This window comes from Acomys russatus, chromosome 1 (genome assembly GCF_903995435.1).
Source record: "Acomys russatus chromosome 1, mAcoRus1.1, whole genome shotgun sequence".
NCBI classification, from domain to species: domain Eukaryota; kingdom Metazoa; phylum Chordata; class Mammalia; order Rodentia; family Muridae; genus Acomys; species Acomys russatus.
Genome location: NC_067137.1, coordinates 124,361,798 through 124,380,417, shown reverse-complemented (window position 1 = coordinate 124,380,417; position 18,620 = coordinate 124,361,798). Strand labels below are relative to the sequence as shown.

Sequence of the window (18,620 nt, the reverse complement as noted above, 5' to 3'; positions counted from 1 at the left end):
ATAGAAAACAAGATTTTTCACTTTTTTTTTCCCACACAGTGACTACAATTTAGACTGTATGCCTCCCCATGGGTACATCCATGTGCTGTCTCTAACAGAAAATATCACTGAGTTTGAAAAGGCAGTCCACAGACAGAAGATCTCTGGAAACATAGACACACCTGAGGGAGGCTTTGATGCCATGCTTCAGGCTGCTGTCTGCGAGGTAAGGAACTCTGTACGCTGGGTGCCTAAGTGCTCGGGTGTAACCAAGGGTGTAAGAGCTTGCTGTTCTAGCCTGTTTGTAGAGTGGAAACAGCATGAACAAATATATTTTAATTAATTAATTAGAGTGTTCTATCTGCATGTACATGTAGATGCCAGAAGAGGGCATCAGATCCCAGTGGAGATAGTTGTGAGGCACCATGTGGTTGCTGGGAATGGAACTCAGGACCTCTGGGTGAGCAGACGGTGTTCTTAACTGTTGAGCCATCCCTCCAGCCCGACAAATACATTTTTTAAAATTATCATTTCTTATCACTATTGGGGTTCATTTGGTATATGCTGGCCTAGAGGGACCAAGTTGGGAAATGGCTACAGAGAAAAGATAAGATTTAACAAAGGGTGTGCTCTGTGTTTGTAATACAACTCATGCAAGAACCAGAAAGAGCCTGTTGTCCCATTCCTGCCATGCTGTCCCAGACCGTACATAAAGCCTGACTTAGTGTTAGTCAACTTGAACATATCGTTTACTTGAGGCAAAGACCGCAGTGAGGTCCATGTCATTGTACAAGGTCTAATTACATGTTTGTTTTAAGAGTCATATTGGATGGCGAAAAGAAGCTAAAAGATTGCTGCTGGTGATGACAGACCAGACGTCACATCTTGCTCTTGATAGCAGATTGGCAGGCATCGTGGTGCCTAATGATGGAAACTGCCATCTGAAGAATAACATCTATGTCAAATCGACAACCATGGTAATGTAGGAACAAGCCTTCCTAGCTGAGGAGACTCTGCTTAGGCTAAAATGAAAGTTAAACTGTCCTCACGGGAAATTATCTAAAAGCAATATGCAGAACCAAGATGGGCCAGGAAACAACACCAAGGGAGCAGTGCAGTCTACAATTACTGCTCAAGAAAGTTAATGGCTAGAAGATGTTGGTATTGTCTAGTATCTAACTCTATGGCAAGCTACTAAGGACTGTGGAGTTTTTAAGAATACAGTGATTCAAGAGCTTATTTTAGTGTGATTCAAAGACCTTGAACAGAAAGAAAAACATGGCTTTGGTTTGTGGAAATAAGCTAGTTCTATGAGGTTGGTATCTATAAATAGATTAAAAAGTGATAAGAGAAATGGTATAGGGAATCTTCAAGACACAATACTAAATAAGCTAAATAAAGATCAAAGGAAGCAAGGCAGGCTTTGTGTGTCTGCACTCCTCATCCTCCCTTCCCCACACATCCCTGGTGTCGAGCTGCTTGAGGAATGAAGCTTGTCTGAATTAACCTGTAGAAGAATGTTAACTCAGAACATGGCTGTCCTGGATTCACTTTGTAGACCAGGCTGGCTGCCAACTCAAAGAGATCTGCCTGTCTCTGCTTCCCTGAGTGACAGAATTAAAGGCATGTACCACCACACCCAGTTTACAGTCCAGTGTCTTTTAGCTAATCTTACTCCCTCTTTCTATTTCTCAAGGTACAATTACATTTTAATGAATCCACACTTAAACTAGATATTTAGGCAGCCTCATATACCCCACTCTGTTCCAGTGAGCTGGCCTCCGTTCCATTGAGCCAGACTTCTTACCCATTATTAAGGGCTGTCTACCTTGATGCCAATTTCATTAGTAAACTGAACGAGCCAGAAAATGAGAAAAAGCCAAAAGGTTAGAGCAGATTGCTGAGTTAGTTTAAGGCCAAGCAGAACAATTCCAGGGTAAGAAAGAAGCCAGACAAAATAAGTCAGCTGGGAGAGAAGTTTGAGCCAAAACAGCTGAGGTGAACCAGCCAGCCCAGAGCTCAGAAAGAACATGTAGAGGTGAGCTCATTAAGCAGTAAGTCTCAGAGGCTGAGAACATTCTAGGCCTAGCTTAGGTTATACAGAGGCTAGAAGCTTCCGGGCTAGCCCTAGGCCAGCAGAAGGAGACAGTAAGCCTCCCAGACAACAACTGAGCCAGGAGAATAAAAGTTACTTTTACATTAATTCCTAAAGATTAGCATAAGTTTTGAATCATGAATTTAAATGCAACCTTTTATCACCACATCTTCCACAGTATTAGCTAATTTATGATATGAAAAAAATGGGCAACAAAGTATCATTTGTATCTGGTGTTGACAACTAAATACTTGCAAATGTCTGGAGAAAGCTGACAAATTTCTCAATTCACAAGCCCCATTGCTTAGTAGCGTGTACACTAGGCATGGTGGTCCCTGCCTGTAATTCTAGCATTCAGGAGGTAGAGACGAGAGGATCAGAAATTCAGTATCATCCTCACCCGTATAACAAGTTCAAGACCAACCTGGGCACATCACATTCTGCTTCAAACAGTATAATAAACTGAAATAATAAAACGTAATAAATAAATTCAGTCCTTAACGTATTTAAAATTCAAGCTTTGGACTAACTCTAGGAGAACCTTTTAATTTGCTAATTGTCTCCTATGCGGTTAGATGTCTTTTCTGTTGTTAATTTCTTATCTAGCTTGCTTTCTACTTGGCCTCATTTAATCTAGGGTAGAAGTCTAAAATGTTCCTTAGCAATGGAAGAGGAGCAGGAGGAGCTACTCTATTCTGAGACCAAGAAAGGTTTTTTAAAGGAGAAATGACAATGGCATGATTCCCAAGTCCTGTTACTTCTTTTTTTTTTTTTTTTTTTTTAAGTCTTGCCAAATTATTGACATCATCTCTATCATCTCTTTGTCTGTATATTTAAATGGAGGTTGTGGCTCACCCAGGGAGGATTCTTTTGGCTAAAATAAACTGCCATCATGATATTCGACACAGGTTATGTTATAGAACCTTGTGGATAAGTTACAATTTTTATAGGATTTTTAGACACCATTTGAGTTATTGTGATATGGGGTAACAGGCAAAGCACCCTGTCCTTCTTCTGTGTTCTTTGTCAATATTCCATCTGTTTAGAAGATTGATTCCTCTAAATAGATCTTGTCACTCCTGTGATTTATTGGGCAAATCAAAGGGAAGTGCATTGACAATAACTTATAGAACACGAGTTATAGACACTATCTGTGTTTTTAAGAGTCCTTCTGCTGAGAATTCTCATTGCTGCCAACTCTGACCAAAAATAATGATGATAATAATAATAAAATAATTTTTTAAAAAGAGCTGGTGCAGTGGAGTGACTCCTTGGTTGTACGGCCGTGTGTAAAATGTACAATGAATGGCTCTAAAGCCTGGTATGTGTCAGGCCACCTTGACCCCATCTCTAGGCCCATATCTACACATCCTTCCTATCAAGTGCTGTGAAGCAATTCTAAACAATGTATCAGTTAAGCAAGAAATCAGGCACTCTGCTTCCTAGCCTCACCTCCAGAAAACAATGCAGTAGTGATGCTAGACTTCCTAGCCCAAGAGTCAGGACTTCACCTTTATAAAGGGAGACGCATACCTCTTGTGCCTCTGAAGGGCAGGGAGCAGAGTTACAGTTTTGAATTATAACCATTTCCAGAAGACCAGTGTAACCTACCCTAGTCATGATTGCCCATTGGCTGAAAGCATCTTTAAAATATTTGTATACAGCATGGAATTTATCATTACAACAAGTCTAAACAGTATTTACCATTATTGTCCTTTTACTAACAAAACCATTAAGTATTAGAAAAGCTGAGTTAAATCTGTATGAAGAGTGAAAGCTACAAAAGTAACGAACTGTGGGTCTGGGACCCACTGCATTTAAATCTGTACCCCTGACTACCTTGTCAAAATGTCTCAACCTTCTGGTGCGTTTTCAGTTCTAGCTTTTACACTCTAGCCTTTTCCTATAGAAGGATAAACCTGTATGCTTTGGTTTTATCTGATTTATAAAAGATGATTTAATTTGAAATAATTTCTCTCTACAGATTTTTTCTATGGGTGCCTACTGTCCGCATTCATGGTACACTATTAAATAAATCTATTTTCTAGTGTTTTCATCTACAATAAATGCCATAATAAAAACTTGAGCAGTAACCTAGTGTTTCAGTCTACACAGCAACAATGTCAACATAAAGTATGACATTCTTTCCAAAAGGACAGAGGTTCATATAAAATTGTTGGTGATGGACTTAAGCTTCCTTGCATAGAAAGATATTCAACATTCTTGTTCTTGCTCTCACACAGTGTTGTATAGCATGGACTGCACTTTTAGTATTCCATCTGTGAGCTTTCTATGACTGTGAAGTACATTTAAGGTTGTTTTTTTTAGAACTGTCAATGAAGAAAGCAAAGTTAAGAACATACTTGATTATTTTAATTCACAGGTTAGATGCATGAGTTAACAATGTTTTATGAAGTTATGTTTCTTTCAGTGGTTTATTTTACTAAAAATGAATTTTCTTTAACATTCCAAAGTCACAGAGGCATTTATAACTAATATAGACATCAGACAATTCCATTTAATCAAAGACTTAATCTTTTAGAAAAGAAAATTGTTAATTATGTTTTAGCTGCTCTTGGCTGAGAAATGGGTTCTTCAGCATAAAAAAGTTGTTAGGCACACTTTCACTTCTCAGCATGTATTCTGGGCACATCAACAAAAAGACATCAACAAAAAGACATTCTTCAGCACTCAAATACTTCTATAGAAGCCTTGAAGTCCGCATGCGTTTTTAACAAATACTGTTGCATCTTGTGGGGTTATTTTTTTTTTTTTTAAACCAACAAAACACTTGATAACAGCTGACTGTACTATGTGCTTTAAACTGCAAACATGCTAAAAAAAATATTTCTGCAGTTATTTTATGAAACCCAGTTTGAATGCTTTACATGTTTTCCGAAAAGTAGCCAGGAAATGATCTCTGCAAACAAGACCTAGCTGAAGTTACTCTTAATTGAAAGCAAATCTTACTCGTTTTCAATACTACAAACTGTAACCTACCTTACCTCTTAAATTAATTTTATGTAGAATGAAAAGAATCCTTAGCACCTTCTTTATCCCCGCCTGGCTACGCATATTGTTACAACTCAACTGTACTTCCTTCCTGCCAGTAATCTCTTTGACTGAAAGTGTTCCCCATCAATCTCTCTTCCCTCCTTAAATTCATGTCGCTTCCCACAAGCTTAATTACTTAGCCGTTCTCCTGGCATGCCCTTCACTTCTCCCTTTTGCCTCTGACATGAACCTTATCTCCATTAATTATTTTCAGAGTCTAGATAAGCAATATGTAATGGGTTAGGTTGGGGGAGGTGAAACCGTGTGCTGGATTTGAGGAGTCATGGCATCACCAGGACAGGGCAGCGGGCTGAGGGGGAGTGCATTCTCCTACTAGCAGAAAAAAGAAAAGAAAAGGACATATAAGATAAAAAGCTTGACAGATAACGGGCTTCATGAAGAAGAGGTGAGGAGGCTTCGGAAATGGCCATTAATCCACAGCCACTTGTCAACAGTGGTTTATTTAAACATGTGTTAGACATTTATAATAAAAAAAAAATCTGCCTCAAGGTACTTAGATTTTTTTTTAAATAGATTTCTCTCTAGGGGCTAAAAAAGAATGTTCTTTTAAGTGCAAAAGTCTGATGAGCTTTTTCTAGGAGTGTCTAATGAGCTAGAATGAGCATTCTGGACTTGAATTTTGTGTAATTTTGGTTAATGTGACTTCCTATTTGTGGAAGAGGAAATAAATTTAAAAGGCTCCAGAAGCTGCTCACATTTTCAACTTTTCTTTAAATATTGATTTTGTGTGAATTAAGTATAAGCTGCTTAAAACATATTTTTTCTTATTTTAAATGAAATGTTTTTAAAACTAAGAAGTGTAAATGCTTGGCAAGCTGTCAATATTTTTTGTCAAAGCAAAAATATTTAAAAGTAACTATTGCTATTAAAATAATATTGTCAAATGTTTCTAGATTTGTCTTGTATTTTACTTACTACCTGAAGCTTAACTGGTGTTACACAAACTGTCACAAATCTATTTTAAGACCATGTACTTTATTAAGAACAAGAATAGGAATTTGTCTAGGAGAATTTATATGTCAGGGATATTTTTTCTATTGCTTTAAATTTATATGCCTAAGAATTGCTCTGGGAAGAATTTTTCTTATGCAAGCCCATGTGCTAACACTTTTTGGGCCTCTTCATGAATTGGTTTCATATCACGTCTAGATGCAACTAATAAAAACAAATACAGAGTATTTGCTATGATGTCTGTTTCAGGTTGAGCCCAGAGCCTCATGGATGCTAAGCATCCACGCACACTTGCTGACTTAGTGGTATTTTTTAAAGCAAGTAGTACCTTTGAAAGTATTTGTGTCCATTGGCTATAAGTAAGACTAAATTTCATTACTAAATCCACATAGTTTCCAGATTACAGAGATGGTAACTAAGCTAGATTAGCGTTGGCAGGTGTAAACTGGTGCAGAAACTACAAAACAACTTGATCTTGACCTGCATGAAGGAAGCTACGTAGGCTCAGTAACACAACTCTGGGCTCCTACACGTAGGTACCAGTGACTATCTAGAGGCCACAGCAAATGGAGTCTGACATCTTTCTGGGGTATATCTAATTATGAACCCGCTGTTTGAGAAAATTTAATTCTTAGAAGAGCATTCGGAAAGAAACAGTACCAGTGATGCACCTAACGATTATAACAGTAAATAGTTGCCCGTCAGGAGGATGAGAGGGAAGACGTTGCTGAGAATTGAAGCCAGAGTCTTTTGTAGGCAAGAACCCTTCTACTATGCTTCATTCTCATCCTTGAACTAAACTGCATTTCCTTTTCTAGTTAATCCCTAGCTTTCAAACAACCACCTCTGCCAATGTAGCCAAGAAAGGCTACATTAAGCGTTCCATGTTTTATTTACCACAGTAAAGTGGGCTCATAGTATTATCACATGCCCCAAAACAATAATAATAATTAATTTGTCATTAATATGTACTCTACATAAGAGATTAAGGTAGAAATCCTGAGAGCCATTAGTCTGAGAACCTACCGAAAACATCTTTCTAATTTTATGTACATTGTCATCTCTTGCACGTGGGGCAGAGGATAGAGCTGAGAGCTTCTGTTATCCAAACGAAAACCACAGGGTTTACTGCTAGTGAAGAGAGTTTATATATGCTATGTCAGACATCAAATCAAGTGTGCGCACACACAAATATGTGTATAGTTGTATATGTGTAAACACAGTTGGTATGGATAAACAACTTTTTTTAGTGTTTTACACTTCAAGTTTTGAAGAGTTTCAGCTCAGAATGCACTGTCACTTGCATGTCCCTATTTTAGAACAGTGCTAACTTGATAGAGCAGTGATCCTCACTTTAGTGTGTGAATATGACCTTTACTCTTCTAAGTTATAGAGTTTCATGGAGTTCCTCTTGTAAGACACCAACTTCGCTGATATTGGCGTTGTATTTGAAAATGTTTCTTGACTGTCATAGACAAGTAAATGCATTGTTATTCTAAGTCACATGGATTTTTTTTTCCATACTAAAAGTCTATAGATGTGTGAGACTGAGTACTAGACTTCACTCCATCTTTGTTTCGCTGTTTATTACAGGAACATCCATCATTAGGCCAACTTTCTGAAAAATTAATAGACAACAACATAAATGTCATTTTTGCAGTTCAAGGAAAGCAGTTTCATTGGTACAAGGTACGTTCACACCTGTAACGTCAGAGTTAAAATGCTTGGTTGAAGTGAAGGTAGTTTCCAGAAGCAGAAATTGAGATTCTAGAGCTGTGATATACCAAGTAATGATGTCTCCTTGAAGGTAAACTTTATAGTATCTTATGTTAGCATTTATGTGCAAAGTTCTGTCTAAGTCTGTGACACCTAGAACCATGACAGGTGGACACTGAACTCAATGCACATGGTCACAGTACAACACCTAAGCTGGTACTGAATGCAACAGTAATGTAGACTTGCATCATATGAGAAGTATTCCATACTCCAACTCTGTTCTTTTCATGTTTGGATTCTTGCTTATATCATGGTCCAAGGTCATGTTCTTATCATAGGCTAACACTGGAGAACAGCAGCTGTCTTCTTCTTCTTCTTTTTTTTTTTTTTTAAATTTTTTTGGAGAATTTCAAACATAAGCTCTGTATTTACATCATTCCTACTGCCTTCCCCTCTTCAACTCCTCATAACTCCCTGTCAAATCCATAACATCTTCCTTATTTATGATATGTATATATATATATATATATATATATATATCCTGCTGCTTTAGTGTTGCTTTTATGTACATATGTTCAGGGCTGACTTGGGACTAGATGATTTTCTACGACCTATCAGGGACTCATTCCTAGAGAAAAGTGATTCTCCCTTCTTCTGCAGTCTTTGATTGTCAGTAACGTTTTCTCTAAGAGTGGGGGCCTTATGAAAATGCCTCCACTCATGTTGGTATGTTGATTGGCATCATCATTATGCAGGTTTTGTTCAGGAAGCCATATTGTTGAGATTTCCTGTGTACACCTTCACTGTCTACAGCAGGCCTCCTGGCTCCTCTTCCTTACAATCTTTACGCCCCATCCATGCTTTCCCTGCGCTTTGTGTTTAGGAACTGTTCTGTAGGTGCATTGGTTTTTAACAGCACCTAGCTTTGGTCTAGGCTATGAAGCAAAGGACCAACCAAATCCGTGGAAGTGGCTAAACCAGCCAATAACTTGTACATAAAAATAATCTCTGTGGATCTTGGAACCCTTTGGTGTGTGTGGGACTCAGAAGCAAAGCAGACATTGTGTAGAGGGACAAATCTGGAAATGGCATGGAGCGCCCAACAGAGAAGCGCCTGAGGCATTCCTTTCTTCTCAGTCTTTGAGAGTGTCTCTTCCAAGACTCTCTTTCTTTCTTTCTTTTTTTTTTTTTCTGGTTAATTTTTTTTTTATTAATTTATTCTTGTTACATCTCAATGTTCAAGACTCTCTTTCTTGTTTCCATGAGACTATGATACGTTAGTTGTCCTGTCTTCACTCAGCCTTCATCTCCTTTACAAGTTTTGTTTATTCTTTCTACTATCCACTCTAAACCTCTCACAGTGGCCCATCCGCTTTACCTTCCTTCCTTCCTTCCTTCCTTCTTTTCTTTCTTTCTTTAGCAGCCACATTTTCTGTTGACTTCAACAAATGCCACAACTCATTTCCGTCTTGTACAAAGCTGTTGTTTCCTTCACTAGTTTCCTTCAGACCTAATAACAACGCTATCATCTGAAAATTCAACTTCATGTGTATCACTAGTTCCACCCAAAATCTATGATAAAAGCCCGATTCCCCAATTGTATACACACAGTGTGGAATCAGTCATCTTTTAACATAATAGCAAATTTACATTCACATGAGTTAGTTTGGGCCCAAAATGAACGGTGACACCACTTAGGACAATGACACAAGCAGCTTCTGTTTGCTGGTTCCCTAACTACTTTCAGATACTGAACTTAGAAACACGCACTCATCATCAGTTCTCTTAGCTACATATAACAAGGGCAGTATTGTCAACATGCTTGTTTTAAGATGAGCAAACATTTAGAGAGGTTAAAAGCTTGCCTGGTTTCTCAAGTCCTAGGCTCTTAACCTCTAAGATTCACAGCTGACCTTTAAATTCTATGCAGCCTTTTGTGCTTTTTGCCTCCTGCTTCTCGAAGGCTTGTTGTTTCTTCATGTGTTATTGGCACCGGGGTTTCTCTCTCCCTTTGTAAATCTGGCTGATGAAATACAAGATTATGCTTATTATTAACTGAAATGTGTGCAAAGTAAGAATTGCTGGGCTATCCAAGCCTAAAAAGCTCTGCTCGTAGTTCCAAGTGCACCTGCTGCTACCTACTTACAAACCATGTTTATCTGGTTTACACCCCAGAATTGGGAGCTATCTCCCAGGCCCTCTCTACCTGGCTATCTAGACAATCCACCAAAATCACAAAGATACCCACAATACAACCTGAAGGAAAGTGTTCTATTGAAAGCACCCTCTGCCTTCAATATCATATGGCCTCTGTCTGTCTCCCTGGACTCATTCCTTAGACAGTGTCCTGCCTTGTACTTGTCTTTACAGCTCTGTGTCTAATTGTTCTGTGTGCACACATGCACACTCATCAGGCTATACCGTTCCCTGGTGCCCTGGTTCTTGCCCCCCCCACCACGCCCCCGACCCTGTGCCTAGAATCTGTTCTCCCTCATTACTTTCTTAGCTCTTGCTCAACATTTAGCCAAAACCTTTAAGTCGCTTTCTTGGGGGAACAGTCCATGACAATGTTTCCCAGACAGAAATGTTTGCTGGTGTCCCTCCTCATATCACCTGAGCATGGCTCCATTGTGTCATCATGTGTACGGTGCTTCGTGAAACTGCTCCTTAAGAGTTGAAACTATGTGGCCTAGTAATTTAACATCTCAAAGTAACATATGAGAGTGTTCGGTGAGAGTTTGACACCTGAATTTTTAAATTGCTACATTTAAGTCTGGCTGGCACACAGAAGGAGATGGTGGTGTTTAATGAGTGGGAAAATGAATAAAGAAGTGAACATTGCTGCTCTCATGCTCTGCTTTTCTCATCGTAATTTTATGCTCATCACTTCTCACTCTGATCAGACAGACTTCTTTCGGGTAGACCTTGAGGCCACTGCCCAGTCTCATGTTCTCTCAAGAGATACGTAGAATCTTCCTCTTCACACTTTAACTATGACCTTCCATCCGGCCCAGCATGCCCCAAAGTGTCATTCCACAGGACACTATTTATATCAAGAATTTACTTATGTCACATGGAAAGAGCTTAGAAACTAATGAATTGGTAATGCCAGATAAATAATATTAAAGTTAAAGTATTTTCAAATTGCAGACCCATTCTGAATAATTTGCAAGTGTGGATTTTGGATCTCTAAATGGAGAAAAAAATAGAACTTCATCAACTTATTTGCCATCAGAACTCTTTTCATGTTAAAAATAGTTTAGGAAATGCTGAGCTAACTTTAATTGGAGTTGAGGTCATGTGATTCAGGATGTACACACACACTCATTTACATAGAAGACCACAGACACTGATACTTATTTTTTGCAATATTTTATTACATTTCTTTTTTACATATACACTTATATTATTACACATAAATAATATAAACTACATACAGCAAGAAGAACCACGAAACAATCAAGAATTATATAAATGTTATATTCATTGTGTTTTGGCTGTTTGTATTTGGCAACCTTGAAGAAAATATTTTTCCTGTCTTGGTGCATCTAAAACTCTGAATGATAATCAATATGTATTACTTCTAATTTCTCTGGATTGGCATTTTCCTTAGTTTGCTTGTGGTTTGGTCCAACATCCTCATTTATACAGTGGCTTCTCTTCCTTATAGCTACTTAACGTTTAATGCCTTGATTGTTCACTGCTTACATCTACTGTTTTATTATGCACCCATGACTCACATATTTTACAGGACCTTCTGCCTCTTTTGCCTGGCGCCATTGCTGGTGAAATAGAATCCAAAGCTGCAAACCTCAACAATTTAGTAGTAGAAGCCTACAAGGTATGTACATACAATTTTCTCCAAGTCAATGTCACTACCATTTTATGTGGCAACGTGCAAGGCAGTGTTGTTGTTTCTTGCAAGGAGGGACAGAAACGATGTAAGACTGGGACTTCAGAGCTGGGGTTACCCCTGGATGGACCACAAACCAGCAGTGATGCCTGATGCTTGGGGGAGTCAATTCTGTTCTCTGTGCCTCACTTGTCCCACAGACGGTGAACTAAGATTGATCCGGTCATCTAGGTTTCCTTTCAAATTGAATATTCAGTGAGTCACCAGCTTGTCACAAAATTTTGGATAGTTTCCTACATCACAGATTTAGCAGACACAAGCAACATGGTGCTGTTATAAAGAACAGCCTGCAGGGTAAAGAGACTCTTCAGGACGTAGAGATTACAAGAGGGCTTCCTGAGGCTACCCATGCTCAGTCATTGTAGCATCCAGTCAAGTCGCATTTTTATCAAGAGTTGGGCCAAGGTTTCACTTTCCCGGATGCTGTCTTGGGTCACTGGTTATATGTCATCATCAGTCATGTAAAGAATAGGTGTGTGGAACTCTGGTGCCCCATATTTGACCACACCCCCTGGAGGGGGAGGCCTGGTGGCACTCAGAGGAAGGACAGCAGGCTACCAAGAAGAGACTTGATACCCCATGAGCATATACAGGGGGAGGAGGTCCTCCTCAGTCACAGTCATAGGGGAGGGGAGTAAGGGGAAAGCGGGAGGGAGGGAGGAATGGGAGGATACAAGGGATGGGGTAACAATTGAGATGTAATATGAATAAGTTAATAAAATACATTTTTTAAAAAAAGAATAGGTGAGTGAAGTTTTAAGGGAACTCAAACTGGAGTTCTAGCCTCGCAAACTGGATCATGCCTGCATTTAAAAGTTTCATTAAAATGTGCTAATACTGACTTTTCTCTTCATGCCTGCCATTTTCCGTACATGCCTTCACTTAATCTGCACGCCTGCTCTGCTGGGCAGCAGTTAGTAGTCCCATTGTACATTTAGGACCAGAAAAGCAAGCCAAGTAACTGTAGTTCACACAACCAGTGAGCAGAGACGTCAGGATGAAATGTTAGGTGTTACTCCAGGAACCTGGCTGCTTCCAGACGTGTGATGTGGCCTGTTTATCTTCTAAATTTTTTTTAACGGGGTGTCAAAAAAAAAAACTATGCTTTATTCTTCCATGGATTTATTGGCCAGTTATAAAGCCTTGCTGCCCCAGATTCTCTGCCTGCCAGCTTGCCTGACTTGTGGAATTAGTGTTGTGAGAGCCACGGAGCTGTGAAGCCCCAGGGCTGCTTGTTAACTGTCCTTAGGCAGCACCTGCTTCAAACTTGGGCTCAAAGGGGAAGGCGGGAAAGAGACACAGGAAAGAAAATGAAGAAATTGTTTAAAATATCCTTCTTTAAAGTAAATAAATCTTGCTAGGCTTGGTTTAGCAGAGGGTTTTCCCTCAGCTTGCTTGTTTATTTACTTACTTGCTTACTTATTTACTCACTTTACATCCTGTTCCCAGCCCACTCCCCCTTCTCCTCCCAGTCCCATCCCCATCCTCCTTCTCCCACTGCCCCGTCTCCTTCCTCCCAGAGAAGGGAAGGCCCCTAATTGGTACCAATCCATCCTGTCATCTCACATCATACAGGACTAAGCAAATCCTCTCCCACCTGGGAGTGACAAGGAAAGTGAACCAGCTGCAGGTAACAGAGTCAGAGACAGCCCTTTCTCCTATCCTTAGGGGTCCCACAGGATGACCAAGCTGCACATTTGCTGTATAGGCATGGGGAGGAGGTCTAGGTTCAGTCATGCGTGCCTTTTGGTTGGTGGTTCAGTCTCTGTGAGCCCCCGTGGGCCCACGTTAGATTACTCTGCAGGTCTTCTTGTGGTGTCCTTGACTCTATTCTTCTTTCCACTCTTCCACTGTATTCCCCGAGCTCGCCTCATTGCTTGGCCTTGGGTCTCTGAACCTGTCTCCATCAGCTGCCTGGTGAAGCCTCTCAGAGGACAGCTATGCTAGACTCCTGTCTGCAAGCATAGCAGAGTGTCACTAACAGTGACAGTGGCCTGCCCTCTGCTGTGGGGTCGGTCTCAAGCTGGGCCAGTCACTGGTTTGCCATTCTCTCAGTTTCTGCTCCATCTTTGCCTCTACACTTCTTACAGATGAGACACATTTTAGGTCGAAGGTTTGTATGTGTGGGGTGATATCCACCTCTCTCCACTGGGAGTCCCACCTGGCTACAGAAGGTGCCAACTTTATGCTCCTTAACACCCATTGCAGAGATTTTTTTTTTTAATGTCTGAAAACTACATGGAATGAAATAAACACAAATATCTTAAATTACATCCCTTACGACCATAAAAACATGTTAGATCCTGGATCTGGAGAGATAGCTCAGTGGGTAGAAGTACTTGCTGTTCTTCCAAAGGACGGAGGTTCAGTTCCCATCACCCATGTGGTGGCTCAAAACCATTTCTAACTACAGTTCCAAGGGATCCATCACCCCCCTTCTGACCTCCATCAGCACTAACATACATGCAGGTAAAACATTCATACATATCTTTAAAGAAATATTAGATCCATGGACTTTTATATCAAGAAAAGCAAACCATATTGACACTTCTTTCCTATCCATAGTTTGTTCTTAAGAGTCATCCAAATGAATAAGGAGTGTATGCAATTAGTCCTTTTATTTTATTTATGTATAATCATTCGGTGTGCATATATGGTACAGGCCAGAAGAGGGCATCAGATCTCATTATAGATGGTTGTGGGCCACTATGTGGTTGCTGGGAACTGAAGTCAGGACCTCTGGAAGAACAGCCGGTGCTCTTAACTACTGAACCATCTCCCCAGCTCTGCAATTAGACCTTTTAGTTACTACTGTGTACCTCCATTTTATTACGGCAAAGTATAAGTTGACTTCTTTTCTGTTTCTTTGTTTGATAAACCAACTCTAGCCTTGGATTCCTGACCCTTCTCTGCCTTCTCCTGTGTCCTAGGACTATAAGCATACACCGCCATGTCTAGCTTTTCTAAACCTTTATGTCAGACTTATGAAAAATGAGACAGGAAGCTAAGAATGAAACATTGTCTTAAACAGTGAAACCAGACAGCATTGTTTGGCCCGTATGTTCTTCGCCTTGTGGAGACATGTGACTTCCTCAGCCTACTGTGGTTCTGTATATCCTTGCAGTGAAAGAGCATTAGAGAACTCAAAAAACAAAAAAACTGATTATGGTTGAGATAATCTTGGGATTCTGTTATTATTTTTTATGTGTGTACATTTTCAAAATTCTTTTAGAATTATATTTTATTTTCGAAGCCCAACAGAAACAATTTACAATTCATTCAAGTGTTATACACCAGGAAAAACAGTAGCATCTTTCCCAACACGCTTAGACATGAAATAGTGTCTGTCCTAGTAACTCTTAGACCAGAAAGACGAAGTTGCACATTTCACCAGAATCTTGATTTCCAAAGCACAAGAAATACTGTAGAGATTTGTCTTTACACAGTGCTTCATAGACACGGGCCCAAGTGGTTTGAGATCTTAGAGGAACGGCAAGCATGGTGTGCAAGCGTGCCACTATGGAAGGCAGGTCCTGGCCCAGCGATCAGTGCCACATTCATTTACACCATGGGGAGCTTCTCCTAGTTTGCCAGGATTACTTTGTATCAAAGAATATGAATTCTTGGGGGAGATAAAAGTAAGCGTGTGTATATGTGTGTGTGTGAAGTAGTTTCACCCACTTAAATTATATTCATGAACTTGAGGAAAACATCTTCTTGTGAGGACATGGTATCAGAAAGTTCTTCATCAATGAATACCTATTTCATCAAAAATATTGGTAAAGAAATAAAATTACTTTAGCTGAAAAAATTAGAAGCCACTGGAAGTATTTCATCCACCCACTGTCCTTGCACAGCTGCGTATTTCACATTTCTGTTATTTTTGCTTACAAGTACAAATTCATGACTTTTCCATGTGCCAGGCTCAGATTTTTTGTGACCAAATGCACATGTATCTAAAAGATATATTTAAAGTAGCTGCATCTTTTGCACGTGAAAGATTGTGATGGAAGAAGTTAGTGTGTACCCAATACATGACATGCGGTAGACATTTACTGAGTGACCCTCTGAATGGCTGCGCAAATGCACCATAATTCTGTACCCTACATGAAGCTCTGCTTTAGAATTACAGCTAGGGACAAACATTATGGAGTCAGGCAAGCATGGAGACGTGATAAAACCCTAAGCCCTTCTTAGAGAGCCTTGTAAGACTGTGTTTGGCCAGTGATTGCTGTGAACACCCGCAGCTTAGAAACGCCACCTCCACAAATCTATGTTTCAGCTTTGTATTTATAAAACACTAGCTTTTCATGATAGTCAAAAGCACTTGAAATTCAGGGTCTTGTTTTTGTTTTTGTTTTGCCAAAACCATATTTCCTGCTATAAATTGTCAGAATTCGCTTGTTATGAAAATGTTTCTTTAAACTACATCATTAAATATAATAAACATGACTTTGAAAGATTATCCTTATAACACTGGGTAAGAGAATTGCTTTTATAATGATTAAAATGTGGAATCACAGATGTGTGGGAAAATCAAACTATTTAAACTCAGCTTATCACTCAGTATTTCTTACATGATTTCCATATAATTGGGCTGTTGCAAGAAGTCATCACTTTATTCAAACTTCCAGAGGTAGACTCTGATTAAGTTAAATATTAAGTCTAGGATGACATGAGCCTTGAGTATGCTTTACTGTTTATACTAGAAACTACTGTAGTGTGTAATTAAAAACCAATGTCTCTGCAGAAACTCACTTCAGAAGTAAAAGTGCAGATGGAAAATCAGGTACATGGTGTCTATTTCAACATCACAGCCATCTGTCCGGATGGGGCCAGAAAGCCAGGCATAGTTGGATGTGGAAACGTGACAAGCAATGACGAAGTATGTGTCAGTGTGCTTTTCTTGTTTGAGATTAATTGTTTGGTGTGCTTTCTCATGAAAAAAATTAAACTACTTTAAAAAACTTTCTTACTAACTATAAGGGTAGCATCCTTCTAGTGTCTTCTCAAAGTTACTTCCATACTTACTTGACTTCTCTTAGAATTTCAAATTAAATATGTATTGTGTTAAGTACGTATTTAATACTTAGCAGTGTTACATTTGTGACTCAGTTTGTCTAATGAGAAAATCACATACTTTCAAGCAAGCAGTTTCTGTAGTTGTAACAGTGACAATGCCTTTTTAATTTCAAATTAAAATTGTATGAAATTGAAAGAATGAGATTGCAGATAAAAGCTAAGAATTCCGAAATCTTTCATTTTGTGATGTCCTCAAAAATGAGGTGAAAATTTGTTAAAAGGAGTCAAATTGGAGGAGTGACACTATTTATAAAATAACTGGAAAGAGTTGGGATGCCAAGAAGAGAGCTCCAGGGCCAGAGGAAATGGTTCTTCACCAAGAACTGCCTCAGCAGAGTATATCAGGCACACAGGGCTGGGGTGGGCGTGTCACCTCTCCAACATCCCTGACTCAGATGCCCTGGGTGGGAAGACGTTGCATCTTCCCTCCTTCTCACTCTAAGGTTGTGTGTTCCAGCATTCTGTGTTGGGAGAAAGGAGTTTTCAAAGAGATAGAAAGTTTTTAACATTCTAAGATTAACTCAGAGAGAGAACACTTCTTCCTCTTTAGTTGGAAAATAATTTTTCCTCGTGTGGGTAGTGCGACTGTGCTCACAAGCCATGTATCTTTAATTAATTACCTCAAGCTTCTAATTCTGTAGTTCCAGCTACAATTATTCCTTGGATATTGTTCAAAAAATCATATACTCATTTATATAATACTCATATACTCATTTGACTTCTGCTACAGAGAAGTTTTTTTGTAGCAAGAAAGATAGCACTAAGCTAAGTTCTAAAAAACAAAGCAAGTCTTTCAAGACTTTCTGATTTATAACAGTGATTTACCTTCCTTCTTATATTCTTTTTTTTTTTTTTTTTTTTTTTTTGACTTTATCTCCTTTCAGCTAAGCACTATAAACAGTTTGACCCCTGGGAGCAGTAAACGAGCCTATTATTTATGGAAGTCCTAGATTTTTTTATACTGGTTATAATAGCAGTGTGAGTCCTTAAAATTCTTAGAGGTAAAAACAGTTTAAGTACAAACTGACACCAACCACACTGATTTTAATGTGATAAATCCAACTCAAATGCCTTGCACATGGAAGCCTAAATGTAAGATTTTTTAGTTTCATGCTAATTCATTTCCAATTAAAAATTCCAGCACACATTATTTTAATGTTGGAATTTAATTATTGTAGTGAATTTCAATTCAAAGTGTATACACATACATAACTGGTGTATATGTGCATGAGCATTCTGATTTGTCAAAGCACCTGGGGATGGAGAGTCAGAAAATATAGACAGTAAATCAACCGTATTACGGAAAAAGATAAGAAACAAGGAAATGCTTGTCAGGCAAATAAACTGTAGTTCTGGGGGTGAGACTAATTCTTGCAAGTCCATCCTTTAGTTTTAGAGTGGCTTCTTCACTGTAACAACAGAGCAGCTCTGTGCTGAGGTCTTGAACTTGATAATGAGTCCTAAGCCTCTTTCCTTTGAATAACATCAGAGACCATGTAGAATTTTCTCCACTGACAAGCTGTCTGTGCTAAAGGTCAACTCTGGGCCTTTACCTTGGACATCTAGAAAGTAGACTATAAATAGATAAAACTGTCCATATGAATACCCGAGGGCTCTGAACCAGAAGGTTGTTACTTTAATGGTTCCTAATGCCGTATGTTCACTAACCCCTTATTTGCAATTTAGAAAATAAAACATTGTTTCATCAGTTGTCTATCCAATCAGTTACCTAAGGTGACACAGACACTTGAGGACAAATGGACACATGGAGGTTTACATGCCATTAGCAATTGTTGCTTCCTTTAATTC

The 18,620-nt window shown here is 39.1% G+C and overlaps 1 protein-coding gene across 1 annotated transcript in view; it reads left to right on the top strand.

The window, feature by feature from the left end:
• The window catches only part of Itgb8 (integrin subunit beta 8), a 78,290-nt gene that overhangs the window by 49,250 nt on the left and 10,420 nt on the right, over positions 1-18,620 (top strand). Inside the window, exons 5-9 of the mRNA XM_051152547.1 lie at positions 40-205; positions 798-956; positions 7,694-7,789; positions 11,568-11,657; positions 16,480-16,614. Of these exons, the coding sequence (XP_051008504.1) occupies positions 40-205; positions 798-956; positions 7,694-7,789; positions 11,568-11,657; positions 16,480-16,614 (646 nt within the window). The remainder of the gene's footprint in view (positions 1-39; positions 206-797; positions 957-7,693; positions 7,790-11,567; positions 11,658-16,479; positions 16,615-18,620) is intronic.